The sequence below is a fragment of the Calliphora vicina genome, chromosome 5 (genome assembly GCF_958450345.1).
Source record: "Calliphora vicina chromosome 5, idCalVici1.1, whole genome shotgun sequence".
Taxonomy (NCBI): domain Eukaryota; kingdom Metazoa; phylum Arthropoda; class Insecta; order Diptera; family Calliphoridae; genus Calliphora; species Calliphora vicina.
The window spans coordinates 64,491,001-64,513,074 of record NC_088784.1 but is presented as its reverse complement, the minus strand read 5'-3'; the positions used below and the strand labels follow the sequence as shown (position 1 = coordinate 64,513,074).

At 28.5% G+C, this 22,074-nt stretch overlaps 1 protein-coding gene across 1 annotated transcript in view; it reads right to left on the bottom strand.

Moving 5' to 3' along the window:
• The window catches only part of LOC135961907 (uncharacterized), a 72,308-nt gene extending 51,248 nt beyond the window's left edge, over positions 1–21,060 (bottom strand). Inside the window, exon 1 of the mRNA XM_065513555.1 lies at positions 20,843–21,060. Coding sequence (XP_065369627.1) covers positions 20,843–20,899 — 57 coding nt within the window. The 5' untranslated portion in view covers positions 20,900–21,060. The remainder of the gene's footprint in view (positions 1–20,842) is intronic.
• Between the last annotated feature and the right edge of the window lie 1,014 nt (positions 21,061–22,074).

The window sequence follows — 22,074 nt, the reverse complement described above, 5'->3', positions numbered from 1 at the left end:
TCCAAAAGGGATACATTGCCACAATCAAAATTGTTGATAACAATTGGTCAAAAAAGGCCTTAGTGTCCTACAATTTGAATAAAGTTTCTGTTAGAGATTTTCTTAAACTGCTACTTTGCAATAAAAGTTGTAAATGAATAAAAAAAAAACGTCATGATACTCATAGGCATGTCACCAACAGTGCGCCTATTATGCCCATGAACACAATCAACGTTTTCCTTTTTGCACCGGCAAACTAAAGGAATTTTTAATGCAATTTTCAAGTGGTTTTTCCTACTTACTTTTTGGAGTATTTATTTAGAATTTTGCGATAAAAAAACTGAATATAAATCACTAGAAATTGTATTCTACTTTCCTTTTGGGTTTTTTTACAGAGAAAACAAGGTCAGTGCTAAGGATTTGCTAAAGGTAGCTTTACACTATGTGACTTCTTATATGTAAAATTTCTCTTAACTTGTTTGAACATTTACTCTTCTCAGTTGAGAATTCTGATAGTGTAAAGGCAGCTTAGGTAAATAAAATCTCAATAACATTTATAAGGGTGTTAAGACTGCTGCTCAGAAGAAAAGCTAATTTCTTTTTCCTAATAATTTTTAACATTTCTATTTGATTACGTTTTTTTGCATGACTTTTGTATAGATGCAAATCTATGATTAAAAAAATTTTATTTTCTCTTATTTTCTTGTATTTTTGGCATCATTTTGAAAAAAAAGTTGGTTTTTTTTTGTTATAGCTAGCGAACTTGCCGAAACAAGTAATAAAGTTGTGGCTATAAAAAAGATTTTTATCATTTTAAATATTTGAATGAAATTAACATAATTTTATATTTTTCTGGTATTATTTTATTGCTACAAAATCCTTTTTATTCTGGAGGTGATTTTTCTTTTAAATTAAATAAATTTTATGAAGGCAATTTAAATGGTTTTCTTTTGAATTGCATGCACTCTACATTTGTTTGTGATGTTGTAGATAACACAGGTCAACAGCAAAAAAAGGCTTCACTAACCACTATATAGATTTGATGTATTATGGTTACCTATGTACAAAATTGGTAATTTTTTTTAATTCCATTGATAGATTTTTTTTTAAAAATTTTCTTTTCTAAAATTGTGAATTTTTTTAGATGTTTCTCCACATAATTTATGATAACATAAAAAGGGTTAGTCCGATATTACTGAAATAAACTTAAAAAAAGTTCCAATTTACATAACCTTTAATTCGTTTATGTATTGCGTTTTAATCGGCTCAGTTGTTTCGGAGTTATATTAACAAATTGAAGCAAAAAATATATTTTTTACGTGAAAATAGCAAATTTTTTTGTTTTAAAAAAATCATGAAAAATTGAAAACGACAGAAATTGTTCAGGTTTATTGCTTTATCATAAACCCACATATAATAGCAAACAAATGAGATATCGATCATAAAAATCTATTGATTATTTTTGAATTTATTCACAATTAAGGAAAACGCTTGTAAGCACATACAATTTTCTGAAAATGAGTGAATTCACTTAATTGTGAATAAATTCGAAAATAATCAATAGATTTTTATGATCGATATTTTTATGTGGAGAAACATCTAAAAAAATTCGCAATTTTAGTAAAAAAAAAAATTTAAAAAAAACTTCTCCATAGAATTTAAAATTTTGACCATTTTTGTACTACTGGAACCACAATACATCAAAATTGTGTAGTGGTTTTGTGTATAACTGAAGTTTTGTGTAATTGGAAATTACTATTTTTAAAACTTCAAAGCAAAGACTCTCTTACTTCCTTGTAGTACAAATATTGGGTTGAGACGATCCCAAGGCGGCCCTTCCACTTTTAGGGAAGTAGGGTATACTTAACACAACCAGCATTTGCCAAAGGAATTGCCAAGGAAAAAAAATCTTTTTAAATATAAAAGTTGTTATTGACTTTAATGACGTAGATATACGTACAAAAACTTTACATTTTGACGTAAATTATACGCACAATAACAAACCTTTATATATAATTTACATTTTAATGTGTTATTTTTAATTAAAATATAAAAAAAATATCCGTCCATTTTTTTTATTGTGGCTTTATAATTAATTATTAGATTTTTTTTTTAGCATTCAATGGAAAATAACCAAAACAACTAAATGGATGAGCAACTTTTTTTTACATTTGATCTTTATATTGTACATTTATTTCAATTTAACTCATTTGAGTTTATTTCAACTTAATGTTTCACTTCTAAACTGTTGTTGTTTGTGGGATGTTAAGAACCATTTGTATAATTTCCTGAATTAATTATTATCAGTTTTGTAACTATGTGCTCTATTCTTTACGTCGCACTTTAAGTTTGAAACAATTTAAAATAAAACTAGTTTCCCCACAGTAACTCTCGGCATGAGAGACGACAACCTTGTTTTGGCCGTTTTATTTGTGCAATTTTGTTTATATTTAAAAGTGTACTTATGACTAAATAAAATAATTACATATTTAAGTGTCCGTCCTAGTAAGTGTTGTAACATTAAAGCCAGTCACTCGTAATTATGGCCTTATTAATTCGTTAACTAGTTTTTAGACTTTATTCAATTACGTCTTTTAGTTAGTTAGCTGAATATATTAAATCGTTTTTGAAATGAGAACACTACCATTAGAATAAGGTCACTGATTTTTATACCGACTTTGAATACATAATGTCTTCGCCTATCGCAACAACTTTTCTATAGAAATGTCTTCGCCTATCGCAACAACTTTTCTATAGAAATGTCTTCGCCTATGGCAACAACTTTTCTATAGCAATGTCTTCGCCTATCGCAACAACTTTTCTATAGAAATGTCTTCGCCTATCGCAACAACTTTTCTATAAAAATGTCTTCGCCTATCGCAACAACTTTTCTATAGAAATGTCTTCGCCTATCGCAACAACTTTTCTATAAAAATGTCTTCGCCTATCGCAACAACTTTTCTATAGAAATGTCTTCGCCTATCGCAACAACTTTTCTATAGAAATGTCTTCGCCTATCGCAACAACTTTTCTATAGAAATGTCTTCGCCTATCGCAACAACTTTTCTATAGAAAAGTCTTCGCCTATCGCAACAACTTTTCTATAGAAAAGTCTTCGCCTATCGCAACAACTTTTCTATAGAAAAGTCTTCGCCTATCGCAACAACTTTTCTATAGAAAAGTCTTCGCCTATCGCAACAACTTTTCTATAGAAAAGTCTTCGCCTATCGCAACAACTTTTCTATAGAAAAGTCTTCGCCTATCGCAACAACTTTTCTATAGAAAAGTCTTCGCCTATCGCAACAACTTTTCTATAGAAAAGTCTTCGCCTATCGCAACAACTTTTCTATAGAAAAGTCTTCGCCTATCGCAACAACTTTTCTATAGAAAAGTCTTCGCCTATCGCAACAACTTTTCTATAGAAAAGTCTTCGCCTATCGCAACAACTTTTCTATAGAAAAGTCTTCGCCTATCGCAACAACTTTTCTATAGAAAAGTCTTCGCCTATCGCAACAACTTTTCTATAGAAAAGTCTTCGCCTATCGCAACAACTTTTCTATAGAAAAGTCTTCGCCTATCGCAACAACTTTTCTATAGAAAAGTCTTCGCCTATCGCAACAACTTTTCTATAGAAAAGTCTTCGCCTATCGCAACAACTTTTCTATAGAAAAGTCTTCGCCTATCGCAACAACTTTTCTATAGAAAAGTCTTCGCCTATCGCAACAACTTTTCTATAGAAAAGTCTTCGCCTATCGCAACAACTTTTCTATAGAAAAGTCTTCGCCTATCGCAACAACTTTTCTATAGAAAAGTCTTCGCCTATCGCAACAACTTTTCTATAGAAAAGTCTTCGCCTATCGCAACAACTTTTCTATAGAAAAGTCTTCGCCTATCGCAACAACTTTTCTATAGAAAAGTCTTCGCCTATCGCAACAACTTTTCTATAGAAAAGTCTTCGCCTATCGCAACAACTTTTCTATAGAAAAGTCTTCGCCTATCGCAACAACTTTTCTATAGAAAAGTCTTCGCCTATCGCAACAACTTTTCCATAGAAAAGTCTTCGAAAACTTTTTGTGATAGGCGAAGACTTTTCTATAGAAAAGTCAGCTCCAATCGAAGTAACTTTTCTATAGAAAAGTCAGCTCCAATCGAAGTAACTTTTCTATAGAAAAGTCAGCTCCAATCGAAGTAACTTTTCTATAGAAAAGTCAGCTCCAATCGAAGTAACTTTTCTATAGAAAAGTCAGCTCCAATCGAAGTAATTTTTCTATAGAAAAGTCAGCTCCTATCGAAGTAACTTTTCTATAGAAAAGTCAGCTCCTATCGAAGTAACTTTTCTATAGAAAAGTCAGCTCCTATCGAAGTAACTTTTCTATAGAAAAGTCAGCTCCTATCGAAGTAACTTTTCTATAGAAAAGTCAGCTCCTATCGTAGTAACTTTTCTATAGAAAAGTCAGCTCCTATCGAAGTAACTTTTCTATAGAAAAGTCAGCTCCTATCGAAGTAACTTTTCTATAGAAAAGTCAGCTCCTATCGAAGTAACTCTTCTATAGAAAAGTCAGCTCCTATCGAAGTAACTTTTCTATAGAAAAGTCAGCTCCTATCGAAGTAAATTTTCTATAGAAAAGTCAGCTCCTATCGAAGTAACTTTTCTATAGAAAAGTCAGCTCCTATCGAAGTAACTTTTCTATAGAAAAGTCAGCTCCTATCGAAGTAACTTTTCTAGTCAGCTCTTATCGAAGTAACTTTTCTATAGAAAAGTCAGTTCCTATCGAAGTAACTTTTCTATAGCAAAGTCAGCTCCTATCGAAGCAACTTTTCTATCGAAGCAACTTGTTATTCTTTTAAATCTCTGTTAACAGCTTTGTTGTCATTTCCGTAGTATTATTTAATTTATAGCTATTCAAATAGTTGTTAGACGATGATTAAACATCACCACAAATTAATTTACTTGCTGAAATATTTATATCAGAAAGTATTGGAGCAATTGGAAATTTTAATGCAATAATTTGTTCAATACAACTCATTAATCCATAGCAATATTGAAATTGTGTGGGGAAAAATCATTAGAGATTCGGACATGTCATTCGTAGAATATTTCTAGAAACAATTTGTATACCAGCGTCAGATCTTTGTGAACCATAGGGACTGATTAATGAAGTTAAATTTTTGCTGTTTTGATGTTCCCTTCATTATTTTACTATCATTTTCTGCTTACAGTTTTTGATCCTGAAAAATTAATTTCAATACAGAGTTTTCCGTTCCTAACTAATTATAGCCATATTTATAATTAAATTAAAAAGTTTTCAACAATACAGCATATGTACAAGCACATGACTAGTTTCATTAAAGATTTGTTTTTTCATCACTAGACATTAAAATGTAATTTTATTCTTCAAACTAAATCTCAGAGCAAATGTCATTGTCATGTAATTACAGCTGAATGTTTGTCAAATGAACATTTAGTTTATAATATTTTACACAAATAAGTTTTATTTAGTTGATTTTGGAAAAATTTAATTTCGCCATTATTGAAATAACAGAAATGAGATTTTAATATTAAGCAAATTTTTTTTTGGTTACGAATATTAACATTTAAATATTTGTTGGTTTTGCTTGTCATTTTTCTGAAAAGAAATTTTGGTTATTTGGTTTTGTTTAATGATAATTGTTTTTATCGTATTCAAAATCTAATTTGCGTGTAATTAATGACACTAATGATAATAACAAAATTTTACTCGCATGAAGATGGTGGTGATGATGGTGCTGATTTTATTGTAGTTGACTTTAATGATGATGACGATAACAATGTGTTGATTATTTTATGAATTTAATTGTCAGTTATTAATTCTATTTACAGTGTACTTTAAAATCAAATGCCAATGTTATTGGAATGGAATTAAATATGTATGTTTTCAAATAAAATTACCAGTTTAATTTAGAAGAATAATTTTAATAAATGCTTAAATTGATTGATTTAATTGTTAGGGGAAGAAAAATGCTACAAACTGATATCCAGTTAAGAGACTAATTTTGTAGCAGTTCCCTTTTTTCTTGGGAAAATGTGAGATCTTGAGAACATAAACCCAAATCTATATCGTCACCTTAATAAAACAATAGTGTATAGTAGACATCTAGAACAAAAGTAATATTTAAATTGATCTTTTGACCCACTTAGTGGAAGTAGAATTTCACCAAATTTTGACCACATATAGAATCAGTTATGTAGATTCTTATTACGCAAATATGCTTATACACTATTGTTTTATTGAGTTGACGATATATTATAGATTCTTATAAATAACTGATTTAATTTAGCTGTCTGAAATATTTTTTAATCCGACTTTTTGACATACAATACGACTCTGCAGGTGTTCAAATTCCGGAGATATTAAATAATAACGAGTAAATTCGATATAATTCAATTTTTGATTTGATTTATAAATATTCTAATTGAATGAAATGTCTGTCGTCTATAGCATGTTTCAATTATTGTTAAATAAACCGATATACAAAGTAATTAACTTGGAACTGGAACAAAATTAAATTAATTGTTCAGCAGTGCATGACTTTAAAATTATTTGAAACTTATAATTTTTAAAATCTTTAGGTTAGTGTGCAAACGTGTTAAGTCCACTTTTTAGGAAAATTGGGATTACAATACAAAGCGCTATAGTAAGTAAAAATAAACTGTTTGTTTTGTCAAAATTGCAAAATTATTATCTCAGTAAAATAGAATTAAATATAACTACATTAGTCAATATATTGTTACGAATTTGCATTAGCGATTTGAAATTAACGTTCTGTAACGGCTGCTTGCAACATTCCGCATGTTTATACACATGTCCATCAGTAGAAGCTTCTACTTAATAACAATGTTGATAGCATGCAGTTTAAGATGTTTAAGCTGCTAACAATAATATTGAAGCCGCTAAAAGCTCTATAATTCGAACATTCTAGTTTTTTCCGTTTAGATTCATGAAGCTACTGGAAGGAAGATGGCGCTGTACATAACTAGTGGCAGAGGTTGCTGTCAGTAGTATAGTTTATCACAATCTTGTACATTATAAAGTATAATTTAAGTGTGTGTATTATTGTGAATTATTAACTTGTATCTGTTGTTGTGTAAATTTTAATAAATAAAGAGTTGTTACAATTTTGAACTACTAAACTGCTTTTATTTGCAATCAAAAGTATCCTGTTTATTTATAGGAAAAAATACACCGTTTTTAAAAGGTAAAAACGTAACAATATAATAGCGTGACCATGGAGATTTTAAATCAAAAAACATAGAAGGTTTGTGGAACTTCTGAGTAGTAGATATATGCTTTTTATATAAGTATTTGATATTGGTAAACACCTTAGGACTTGTAGATTCATATTTTAATAAAATTAAAGAATTTAATTAATTTTTTGAACGTCATTTACCTTAAAAACTAAAAAAATTATAATATGGTGATTTTCCATGAAGAAAAATATAAAATTTGATTTAATGTAAAATTTTAACGGTTAAAGATATCATAACAAAATTTGGAACTAATTTAGATCCAAATGTCCTTAAATTAATGACATTATAATTTTTGACATTTTTTATTTTCAAATACCGAAATTCCTAAAACGGGGAAAATGTGTTCCAAAACCTGAGTTTTTTTAGAAAAGTGCCTACTGTGACGCTATTTACCGTGTGATATTAAAACAACTTTCTAAGTATTTAAACAACATATAGGGTTATACAAATACGGATCTTTTTCGAGGATCGGTGCTTTGCCTTTTTAGAATTTTTTACTGAAAACTAAATATTTTTTTTAAAATTGTCCAAGTTTAGATAGGTCTGGGGGATACTGTGTCCGCTTAAGTGAGCCCAATTTTACTTTACATGCTTTTGCATTAAGTTTTCTTTCCGGAACATATAAAAATTGTATATAGTCCCAAAGAAAATTTGTTTCTACAAAAGAAAAAATATAGGGACTTTTTTAGGAAAAATCGTAAAAAATTAGGCCCATTTTACATGTTCCAACTTTGGATGCGTGTAACTTTTTACACGGACGAGATAACTGTTTTTTTATTTTATTTAGAATTTTATTGCCAATATAGCTGATATTTTGAAAAAAAATTCGACCCTCCGTAGGGCCGCCATATCTAAAAAACAAAAAAAAATCGAGCAAAATTAAAAAAGAAAAATAAATAAACCCAAATATCTCTTCAACTGAAGGAGATAAACTACACATGTAAGCGTATTTTTTGTAGATCTTTTCAAGGACTGAATATTTTAAATTTCAGCTCATTCGGATCATAAATGAATTTTTGGGGATTTTTTTAAAAATTTTGAGATCCGAGGTGACCAACTTTGGGGGGGCACAAACTGGTCCGTATTACACCTAGGAAGCTGAAAAGTAATTCAACTCAAAAACACCTCAGCTCTAACCATGTGAAATTTTGTAATAATATCTCCAATAGTTCCCGAGATACCGAATTATTTCCAAAAAAAAAGTTTCTAAACCACTGTGCATTCGTAGATTAAACTTAATTTAAGCCCCAATCTTTAAGTCAAAAACTCACTCTTAGAAGACTGGAAAGCTTCTATAACAAACTACAGTTGTGTAAAATCTCTTGTAAGTATATTTATCATTTAAATAATAGTCTAGTTTTTAAAAATTTGTATTTCATTAATAATGAATAAATATGAATTTTAAATTAATACAAGCGTGATTAATTAAATTTGTATGAATATTTATTAATTTTAGATATTCATAAAAGTGTGTTAGAATCATAATCATTCAAGTGTTTTTAGAATCATAATCATTCAAAAGTTTAAAAGGTCTAATTATAATCAATATAAACAACATTTCATCTCTGCTTTTATTAATTGTCAAACATTTTGCATCTGTTTTCTTAATCATTCCGGCGTTTCAAAGGTCTGATTGTAATTTTTAAATAATTACGCATTAATACATATCTGTTAGTGTAAATCAAGTTTAATTAATTAAAAGTGAACCTTAAGATCAAGTCTATTAAGTAAATCATATGTGGACTTTGTTTATTTCAATTATTCATCATAAAATTTAAATAGAAAGTTTTCTAAGATTTCTTATTTTATTAAAATATTCTAAAGTGAAATGATTTTTTTCATCATAAATTCTATGAAATTTATATTGCTATTGTAGTACGTGTATTTCCTCTGAGAGCATTTCTTTTTGTTATTAATTATTTATAAAATTCATATTAGTATGGATAGGTTGTGGTTTAGCTTATTTGATTTTATGCGGAATTAAATCAAGAGTGTCAACATGTGTGTTTTTAAATACGATTGAATGCATTAGAATATTTGCATAGATAAATGTACAGTGGCGTGAAAGGAATTCAGTTTAACGTTGTAATTTTGTAAAATCTTAATTAAATAGCAACAAGCAAATGTCTAGAATAAATATTCGATTGATAGTTAGAGTTTGTCCCGCAATATTTTATTTTCGAATCTTATTTGTATACCCAACATCAACATAGTGGTGATGCTTTCGGCAGAAAACGGGTAAAAATTATATTTTGGTACTTATTTTTGCACCCTATGTATATTTTAAACCAATTAGCATAAAATTAAATTATATATCGTATTATATTTACTTATCAAAAAGTACCAAATAAAAATTTGCTACTTTTTAGAATTTCGAAAGGGAAAATTAATTTTAATCAAAATTATTGAGCCAGTTTTTGTTTTTAGTTAGACAACTAAATTATTATATAAAAGATTTCAGAGAAATATCAATTATGAATCCAAAAATAAAAGATTTTCAATTTAAAAATTCAAAAATTTGTAGTTTTTGAGCGAAAAGGTGACTTAACTCTTTTTTTTTATTAAATAAAACTTTCTTTAAGAACATATAACAATTTTATGATTTTCTTACGGAGAACATTTTGGTATAAAAAATATGTTCTATTTTTCGAATATGTTGGCCTAACGCCCTTCGGAAATTTACCGATTTTTTATCAAAATTTCAAGATTGGGCCACATATTCTAAAATCCTAAAGCTGGGATCAGAAAACGGAAAGCAGCTTTGGAAACCTTGATGTGTTCCCTAGTATTTCCCAGCCCCGAAGGAAAATAATTTGGGATTTTCGCTCCAATTTTTAGGAATTGCGGGATTCCCTTCGACCTTTTGACTAGTTTTTTTTATTACATTATTACATATTTATTGAGTTTCTAAAATTAAAATTTGTATCAAAATTTTAATAAGATTGCGAACTATTTTTTTGTTTAGATAAGATAATTTTTTGTTTCTCAGTTAGTTTCAAAATATGCCGCTTTTAAAACTCCGTCCTTCAAAAGAAATTTCACTTTTTCATATTTTAGTATAAAATGTGAATAAGTCAGAACCATTGACTTGTTGTTGAATAAAATATTAAGAAAATTTATCAAAAAAAAAACTGAAAATGTGCAATATTTTTGAAACATGTGGGTCCAATGTTGAAATGTTGATAAAAAATTGGTCAATTTCCGAGGAACATAAAAAATAGAACATATTTTTATACCAAAATGTTCTTCGTTAAGATACCTTACAGAAAAATTTAAAATTGTTATATGTTCTTATATATATATATTCTTGATCCTTATAGATAGCGGAGTCGATTAAGCCATGTCCGTCTGCCTGTATGTTGAAATTAATTTTCTGAAGACCCCAGATATCTTTGGAATCCAAATCTCGAGAAGTTTCCTATTTAAAATCAGCATAAAAAAATGTTAAAAACATAAAAATTTTTTTAAATTTAAAAAAAAAAAATTTAAATTTAAAAAATTACAAAAAAATATTAAAATAACAATTCGAAAAAAAATTTTTTCCAAAAAATGAAAAAAACAACTTTGGAAAAAAAAAATAAATTTTGTTTACCTAAAAATATTTAAAATTTGTATTTTGAAGTATAATTTAGTGAAGGGTATATAAAATTCGGCACAGCCGAATATAGCTCTCTTACTTGTTTTTTAATAAAAAAAGCGTTAAGTCATCTGTTCACTACTATTTTTTGAATTTTTAAATTGAAAATCATTTATTTTTGGATTTATATTTGGATGAACATTCTTGTAGAATATGTTAACCCTCTAAATCCTCAAGGCATGGGTCTTTTTTGTTCTTCTTTTAAAAAAGAGAAAAAAAACACTATTAAAGCAGGGATTTAAGGGGTTAAAATGTTTCGCAAAACTATTATCCATGAAATTTTACTGAATACACCAAAACGGAAAATTCAACCAGAAAGTCAGAAATAAGACATAACAAAAGAGAGCCTAGGGTTAATTACGCATTTATTAAGAATTTTATTTTAAAGTACCCCAAAAATTTATCATGAAAAAAAAAATAGTTTAAATTTAACTAAAATTCACGAATATCTCTATTATTTTACCTTCGATAGCAAATTGGAATATGAAGTATTCATTAAAAAATATAAAAATCTTTGAAATCGGATGGGAAACAAAAAAATGACACGTGTTTAAAAATTTTACATGTCGAAGGTACCCTACTTTGAGCCCTCATAGCGCAGAACCTGGAGCATATGTAGGGCCCATTTTAATAACTTAAACTCAAATACTTTGGCTACGCCCACGTCAAATTTTATTCCGATTGGACAAGCCGTTTAGAAATGCCAGATTTATTTCCAAAAAATTTCGATTCGACCACTGTGCAGCTTTAGGAGAAATTGGAATAAATTGAATTTCGTTTGTTTAGTGAGCATAATTTTTTGCGGAAAAAAACCATCACTCAAATAAAGGCTAAGCTTAATAAATACTATGGTTTACTGAGTTTCGTTGCAGCTGTACAAGCATGAAAGATGCCAAACGTTCTCGTAGCACAGTTGAGATTTCTACACCCGAAACAATTGACAAAATTGCGATATTTTGGTGGCCGATCGGATATTAATAGTGCGAGAGATTGTGCAAGCCATAGGTGTCTCACATGGCTCAGTGGTTTCAATATTTAATGATCACTTGGGTATGAGAAAGTTATCCGCAAGATGGCTGCCGCTCACAATCGTGTGTACAAACGGGTACACACATGTGCAGTATCCATAGCAAAATTCCATGATTTATGTTACGAAATGCTTCCTCTTCCGCACTATTCTCCGGATTTAGCCACGAGTGAATATTTATTGTTTCCAAACTTGAAGTAATAATCATCTTACAAAAATGCCTATTTTGATGATGTCGGCAAATCCTATTTTTTGAAAGGGATAAAGTTCAAATTGAAACAAATTCTCAATAACGAGGTATCACTGTAACTATTTGTAGATATATAATAACCATAATTCAGTTATTTTCCCTGCATAGGCATAATTATACATATATACCCGTATTAATATTTAGGAATTGTGTGCATATTTTTGCTTTATTTATTTTTAATGCATTTCATGCGATTTAATGCACATTGAATTTCATATTCATGGAAAATTAAATAGTTTTTCAATAGAAAAGTAAAACAAATTGCTCTAGATTTATGTATTTAATTTATGGAATTTGTTGTTGCTCACATTTGTTTATGTATTTATGTATTTAGTTGTGTGAAATTCTAAAATATTTAGTATGGATTCAGTTATAATTGAAATGGACGGAAAAAGTTTTTAAATGATTTTCTATTGAGTGTGCGAATATTAAGCGGTATATGGGTTGGTTGAAAATATAGAGAAAAAAATATCGATAAATAACATATAGGAAAGTTTTAATGGTTAAACGTTTAAAATTAGTGGCTGTGGCTAAAAATCAATTTACGATATTGAACTACAAATATGAAAAGGTTGAAATAAAGAAAAATGTAAAATGTTGTAGGGAAAAACGTCTAGAGCCAATTGTAGTCTTCTCTAGAGCCAGCAATAGACTTGGTTATTTATAGAAATGAGTCAGATATATTTCTATAAGAACAAAGACGGATGCCAGTGATAGATTTATTTCTGTGTGGAATAAAATCTACATCTAGCGATAGACTAATTTCCATATAGAAAACTGCAATACATATTTTACTTGCAATATTAATACATTTATGCCACTCTGCCATAATATAAGTAGCAAAGCTAAGTTTTTTTATACTTAATACATTTTAGAATTCACATTTTTATAATAAGGAAATCGGCAAAATCATTTAAGCTCCAAATCGGACATACAATGTTGTTAATATATGATGATTTATTCAAGTATGCTTAATAGAAAAAATAAATAATTTAAATTCCAGGCTCCTTTGAATCACCTTTTATAATATTTTTTTTCTGCTTTTAATACAATAATTATTCAACATTTAAGCTGCTTTGTATTATAAAACATGTTCATATTTGTAATCATACTTTGAAACTCATTAACCATTAATAGTAAAGAGTTAAATAAGTAATTTTCCGTCATCATCATGATGTTATGTAACCCGGTTAATTAGTGATGTTAATGATGATGATGTTCAATTAACACCAATAACAGAGAATGTGGTAATTAAAAAAATATATATATTGTACTTAAATAAAATGAAAAACATATTTAGGTGCAAAAGGTGGAATAATAATTTATAGTTAATCCTTTGTGGGAAATAGTTCTGATTCGAAATCCGAGCAATATTGCCATTTGATTAACAAAAATTATACTGTTTGATTAATTGAATTGGCCAACAAAACAAAATTTATATAATTTATTAAATGGAAATTATTATTTCATTTCATATTAATGACCAAAATATAGAAGACTTCTATTTAACGTTTTTAATGGGATAAATATTACATGGACCATCTAAAAGACATGTGTAATACACAGTGTTGCCAAACTTAGGAAAAATTCCAAAGAATTATATTTTTAGTTTTTTGGGAATATATTCTGTATTGTCTGTAGACAAAAAAGTTAGTTAATTAAATACTAGATGACCGGGCGGTATCTATTTTTCAGACACAATTTTTCAACAAGATCGGTTCAGAACTCTCGGAGTTATAGGGGGTCAAAATTTGACATTTTGGCCAAACATGTGATTTTTCTCATCTATGTAACTTATTACCTATTGTTCTTAGCAAAATGTGTCCCAAATAGTTTAGATAGCTATTTCATCAATCTTTCGAAAAAAAATATTTAAAAAAAAATAAAAAAATATTTAATATTTTTTCCGAAATCAAAAACTTTTTTTGACTTTTTTTCAAAATGGGCCCTTTTTTGTTTTCTTAAAATAAGGTTTTTCTTTGAGGACCTATTTGGTCGCTTAGTGGGATGCAAGTTCGATATCTATCAAAAAAAAATGTTTAGTAACTCAAAACATGCAATTTTTGCAAAATCAAAAACTTTATTGACTTTTTTTTCGAAATGGGTCCTCTTTTAAATTTTTTTTGCTCAGCAGAAAGCTCAGATATTTTCCTTGAAGACCTATTTAGTCGCTTATTGGGATGCAAGTGGGATATCTATCAAAATAAATGTTTTGTAACTCAAATATGCAATTTTGTAAACAAATTTTTTTTTAGAATTTTTTTTTATCTACATCGTTGCAATGGACTTTGAAATATCTATCATTAGATAAACATATTGTCTATATTCATGACTTAGTAATCCAGATATAGATCAAGAATAGGTCAAAAATCGAGGTTGTCCCGGTTTTTTGCTCATATCTCCGTTATTTATGGACCGATTTTGCTTCAATAATTCTGACAGAATTATTGAAGATTTGGATCCCGAAGATATCTGGGGTCTTCAGAAAATTGATTTCAACAGACAGACTGACAGACGGACATGGCTTAATCGACTATGCTTTCTATAAGGATCCAGAATATATATACTTTATAGGGTCGGAAATGAAAAATGTAGAAATTACAAACGGAATGACAAACTTATATATACCCTTCTCACGAAGGTGAAGGGTATAAAAATAGGTCTACTTCGGAAGGCTCTGGACAACGCAATGGCGAAAAAACGACTTTTTTATTTTTTAAAAGTTTGAATGAACATAAATTTTGACTCAGTAGAGGCTTTTAAACAATTATTTCTTACTATTATTAATACATGTCTTTTTAATTCAAAAAATTATATTTCAAGAAAATCGGGGAAGAATTGGATCCGTTATTAGCAAAAAGCAGACCAAGGTGGGTAAATAAAACTATAACAAGGTAACTCGTAAACTATAATAGATAATATATGGCTAATGCAATGTTTTTTATAGATATCGTCTAGTAGATTCCATATGTATTCAAATCGAATTGCAAACAAAAATATGGCATCAGTTTTAATTTTTGATATACCCGAGGTCCCACACTTTGGGCATTGTGGCTCGCCCCCCCCCTCCTTTGGTGTTATACGCCAAAATTCAAAACTTTATTTTATCAACACCTCCTCTATAGTCATGGGAAATTTTATTAAAATCGGGCTATTCGTTTAGAAGTTACAGATTTATTTCCACTTTTTTTCAGATCCCCCACTGTGCACCAGTGGGACAAATTTATGTCATTCCGTGTGTAACATTAAGTGTGTTCGCGAACTTTCCAGTAAAAATTATCCAGTAACTTTAATTTAGAGCGTAAAAATACATTTACTCTCATTCTATAAAAATATCCTAAAAGTACGCCAACCATGATACAATAATTGTAGAAGGTAGAATCACTAGGGAGAGTTTTCAATATTTAGCCCTATATTTAGCCCTGGTTTTGATTTTGTTCACATTTTTTTATATTTTCTTTTGTTTGACGTTACAAGAATTGTAAAATTGAGAATTTATTTTCTACTGAGTGTACCTTATGTTGTTGTATCATGTACGCCAACAACAATTTGTAAAAATAAGTTGTATTTTATAAATCAATTTAAAACGTTTGTTTTGTATTATTTTACTTCTTTTCTTTGCAAGACTTGTAAATTGTGTTAATTTTCAACTTTTTTGTTTTGTTTACATTTGCAACAATTTGTTTTAAACATTATCAATGTTCCCTATCTACGAACTGTCACTTTTAACACTCTTTTGCTCTCTCGTTACAAGTTTTTAAAAGTAAACGAACGGAATCCCGTAACTTCCACAACGAACACAACTATTGACAAATATAAATCTGAGACCCAACAAAGTATATAATTCGTCGATTTAGCTATGTCTATCTGTCCAAAATACATAATAGAAATTAATACATTTTATACCAAACCCTTTATAATTTTTCTAAGAAGTTTGATAGAATAAGAGCCAGTTTTTGACTTCGTATTTAAATATGAATTATATTTAAGTTCTATTTAAATGCGAACATGAGTTTCTCAGTGCTTTTTTAAATGATACTTAAATGGCCGACGTTGGTCATTTAAATTCTATTTAAGTTTCATAAACTACCATATGTTTTTGACAGCTGACTTTTGTTGTTTGGTTTTTTTTCACTCTATTGTAGTAAAAAAAAACAAACAACAGCGTCTTGCTAAAAAAGCGTCTTGCAAAAACTACAATTCCGATGCGGGGCAATTGGAGCTTCTTTTGTGCATTTTCCTACCAATAATTTTATTGTTTAATAAACTTTTATTTCTTATTGGGCAAAATGTATCAATTTTTGTTTTGGTTGAACAGCTGTTTTAAGCAAAACTATCGATAAATTTTTGATATTTAGTAGTGCTACCATACTTTTATCTCATTTAAATAAGACAAATTATGTAGCACTGAAAAACTCAAACTGTATTTAAATACAACTTAATTTTAAGTTAAAATTAACTAAATGCGTATTTAAATAACAAGTCAAAAACTGGGCATAAGGATTATAATAAGTACTGGATCAAAATGTGGGACAAACCTTAAACAAATTTGATAATTTTCATATATATATATATATATATATATATATTAGGGTGGCCCGTTTGTATGGAGAAAAAATAAGGTATCGATGTTCCCGCCTAAAATGAAAATTTGATTCATTCTAAGACTACGTTTTGAAATTTTTTCGTCCTGGGGTCAATATTTGTAGAGCTGGATCAAAGGATAAAAAGGTCCTTTTTTGAGGTTTTTTACATTTTTTCTGTATTTCTTCCAAAGCTTATAAAATTTGAGTTATTTTGATGCCCATTACATATACTATGAATTGAGTATACAGAGATTGTCAGATAGGGATGAAATTGGGTTTAAACAAATTTGAATAAACATTGAACTGGACTGAATTTTCAAAAACGAGTAAAACCATTTCGGTGAAATTACATGATGTTTATGATCAAGAAATTTTATCTATGTATTTGAATAAATTCTATGAAAAAATTAAAAAAAACTAAAATTTTGTCGAAAATTTTTAAAATTTTTTAATTAAAATTTTTTTTTTTTAAATTTCTTTTAACCAATTGAATGCGTGTCTCAAAGACCTTTCATATGATACCAAATTTACATATACTTCCTTTGGAAGAAATAAGGAAAAAATGTAAAAAACCTCAAAAAAGGACCTTTTTATCCTTCGATCCAGCTCGCCAAATATTGACCCCAGGACGAAAAAAATTCAAAACGTAGTCTTAGAATGAATCAAATTTTCATTTTAGGTGGGAACACCCGCAACTTTAATTTTGGGGCCACCCTAATATATATATATTTTATTTACACTTCCGAACCTCCATAAATATCTAAAAAATTATTTTAATGTGTATCCAAGAACCATGCTACTGAATTTTATGAATATTGGTTCATATTGGCCATATCTTCTAAAAAGATCCATTTTCGATAATTACCATAATGCCCATAAAACTCTTGTAAATAACATAATTGAGATGCAATTTAATCATAATAAGCGTCCAATACATAGAAATGAAAGAATAAAGAAATTTTCTTGAAAAATATATAAAATGTTAGATTGTTTTATACATTTACTAGAAGAAAATTATTTCTTTGTTATAATTGTTTTAGCATGAAAAGAAAACACACATTATCATACAAATGTTTTTTCTTTGAAAATTTAAAAATTAAATGAAAAATATATTGAAATTAATTAAATTTCTTACCCCCATTACTGTCGGTTAAAATTATTTTTGTATGAAAACTGTCAGTATAACTATTAGTTAACACATAACCAAACTTCGTGTTAATGGGGTTTAATGATTGATTTTGATATTTCAACTTTCAAGCCATAGATGACAACTAGATAGGTATATGAGAGCCAAAACTGTATAGATTTATATAGAGAGACGAGTCACTTCATTTTGTCAAACAAACAAAACGACAACTCATGAGTCATACAACAACAAAGTAAATTAACTAACAAGAGTTGAAAGAGTTAGGTTTTTGGTAATTAGGTCTTATTATAAAAGCTATGGCCGAATCCATAGCTTGGAAACTTTGCTACCAAATACCTAACTCTGTTGTATATTTATCTATGCCCAAACCATAGAGAAATACACATATAGCGGAAAATAGATAAAAACTGAAACAAAAAATTTACTCCAAAAAATCACATATGTGTATTTCCTGGGGAACGTACTTTCGTACTCTTTTGATGTCCAAAGAATATAGAAAACAAAACTTTTCCTAGCATTTTTTTTGCGATTCGATAACATTTTGGTAGCTCTATGTTTAGTGCAAAATATGGATTTAATCGAGTTAAAGATTTCATAATGATAGTTATAAATATGTGGTCACGAACGTGAAAAAGTATATACATATGTATTTTAAAGCGTAGTTTTGTGAAGGGTTTATAAGATTCGACACTACCGAATGTAGTTCTCTTACAAATTATATTTTAGCTCCCCTTCATAGTGAATCTATTTGGGTGAGTCTCAGTGATGTTAACTTTTTAATTTCGATTACCGTACAGCCCTAAAAAAATTACCGTTTTTTAGGTAAAATTACCGTATCCAAAGTTTAGTACAAAAATAATATTTTCTTATTGAAACAGGTTTATTTTTATAATTCAATATATCGAGGGCCTATATTCAAAACTCTCTATCTTAAAAAACAACTTTTCAGGAAAGCCAAAAAACTGTTTTTTGTCGCGTATTACTTGAGTTACTAAAATTCGGTATGCTAGAGGGTTTTTCTTCTCCAAATATTCAATGTGTATATAAAAATGAAAAGATAGAGGATTTTGCATTTTAATAGAATTAAATTATTTTGATTTCATTTATGCCATCTGTCAGTTTTTAACATAAGATAAAAAAAAACTTTAAAAGTAGACACTTTTTAAGCAAACTCTAACTTTAACCATTTATTTTTATGCCATGGGAATTATATTTTCCAAAAACAAAATGGTAAAATATTTTCATGATAATTCATTTTTTTTAAATGATTGAAAAATGTAAAATTCATGTTCAGCATTCAAAAATTAGTAGGAAAACATGAATTGCAAGAAGAAATTATTCCAAAAAAATATTTGAAAATTATTTGAAAAGAGGCTTTTGCATTCGGAAAAAAATAATTGTTTAACATAGAGAAATAACAAAAATACAAATAAAACTGCAAAAGACAATGGCCCATAAACAAACACTAAAGTCGGTTCTTTTTAAAAACAACTTTAAATTAAAAACCCGCTTTATATTATTTCCCAACTATAGTCAAAATTAAAGTATGTTTTAAATTGAACCGACTTTAACTGGGTGCCACCTCAAATGTAGAAAATGTTTTCATACAATATACAACAAAATACAGACAAGTAGCACCGCTGAACAGCTGACATAGAAAATTAAAACAAAAACCAAAAAAGGTAAACAATAAAAGTAAACGGGACAACTAAAGAAAAAAAGTTTTTTGTGGTGGAAAAATGGAAAAGATAAGATTAATATCATATTTAGAATATTTTGGTACTAATTTTATTGATAACTGTTCAATAATTGCAAAATCTCTGCCAAATTCTTGTAACTTAATTTTTTTTACTTTTTGCAGAACTGTTTTACATGGCGAAGAACAGCTGATGCTGTTGTTAAATGAGTTAATAACAGCTTCAGCTTGTTTTATATTTACAGTCGACTTTAATGTCAAAAATATACTTTAACTTGTCTATGGTAGACCTAAAGTCCACTCTTAAGTAAAGACGACTTTATTTCTATTAAAATATACTTTATTTCTGACTATGATTATGGGCCAATAGGTTGTAAGAAATTCACACCATAGATGAGGGCTGTTTTACTGAACATTTTACTATCAAAATGTAATTTTCGTGAATATCAAAGATAGTGGGTTTTGAATATAGGACCATGTTTGTAAAACAGCAGAATGCCATTTTTATCAACATCATTTATTTGCCTTATAATATAAATTCCGTATCTATTTATTTAAATTCATCCATTTTAACAGCTTCTGGGAAATGCAAAACTAAAGGAATTATAGAAATATTGGTATCGAACAATTGGGGATTTATTACGATCAGTTTTTAATACTAACTTGTATGTTGAAATATCAATACTTGAAAGACTTGCGATTACTTTAACGCGTAGATATATTTTGTCTAGAGGTAGTTGGTTATCATCATCCTCAAAGTTTTATGATTATTTTAATGAGAAATATGTACATTATATATAGACACATTATGGAAATATAACGTTTGGGATATAATTTTTAAAAATTTAAACTTTTTAAAATTACCGTACAAATGTAGAAATTACCTGCCTACCGTACGGAGGTCTAAATTACCGTACAATACGGTAATTACCGTACGGTTAACATGACTGGTGAGTCTAACCAATTGTCCAAATTTCATGCCTGTGTGATGATGCTATTTTGAAATCTAAGGAATTTTGTGATCGAAAGCTTAGCGTAGAGAGAGTTTTAAACAATTCTACTGGCAACACTTTTTTATGTAAACACTAAAAAATATAACAAAAAGTTAAAATTATATTATCATTTTCATTTTCTACTCTATGGCTGTCTGTCATCACCTCCGAGTGAATGAATGAATGAATTTGCATTGTTGCAATATGAAAGATACTCGCAACTTTGCGTATGTTACATACCTGAGGTGCTGCAAGGGCAGTTTGTAGCAGACACGTTAGTAAAATATAAATTTCCATTTTATTTATTTATGCGTGTAAGTGTGTTTGTTTTTATAATTTTCGTTTTTCGTTTATTTGTTGCACGGAAATTGAATTTTAACACAGTTTTGTTGTAATTTATTTAATATTATTTTATAGCATTTGTTGTAAAAAGAATTATAACACGCAGAATCCTTATTTACGTTTTTTTTTCGTTTTGCAGATTTTGTTTTTTTTAGTATGATTCGTACGTTTTAATAGAATTAATAAAAATAATATATTTATTAATGCCCAACACGTTTAAACGGATTGTTATTTTATTTTTCTCCGTAAGTATTTTTAATAAATTTTATTTTACGTTTTTTGCATAAAATTTCCTACGTATTGTAAATTTACAACAAATCGAAAGGAAAATAATGTAATAAACATATATTTTGAACTGGTTTTATGTTTTTTTTTTGCTTTTATTTCAAACCAAAATGTTGTGGTTGCGCTACGTTGCGTTACTTATGTTTTATTCGTAATGTTTTAATTAAGTTAAAAAAACCGTTTTGTTTTCAAATTCCGACAGCTGGCTTTGCTGGTTGTTTGCACACTGTTGCTCTAGAGATTGGTCAACGTTTTTTGTATATGAAATCGAAAGACTTTTTGTATTTCGTTCATTATTTAGGCCCGTTTCAATTGATGTTGTTGTACGGAAGCTTAAATCTACTCAATACAAATTAAGCTTAAATAAACGTAAGCAGAGAGTACAACAAGGAATGAGTGAGAATATCAGCTAGATTTCTCTAAATCTCCAAAGTAACTGACGTATCGTGTTAATACAACAACATACAATCTCCGACTGGGTGTTAATTTTGTATTAATTACTTACTTAAGGCATTTAGTACTGTAAAATATAAAGATTTTATATAATTTTTTTCACAATTTTCCTTTTTTAAAAAGATTATTAAAATTGACCATTACATCTTTTAAATGAAAGATAGCCCAAGCGGATCTTTACAAAAGTTCAAAAATTCTTTGGAATTTGTAGAAATATTTATGTATAAATGGAAAACTTTTTAGAATGTTGTTATTAAGCACTTATATGGAAACTGACTCCTTGTGTTACACAATTCAGCTGTAAATGATTTATAACTAAGTGCTTACATAGTTATAATCAGGGAAACCGGAAATATGCTCTAAAAAAAGCGTTTTAAGAGCTTTAAATATGC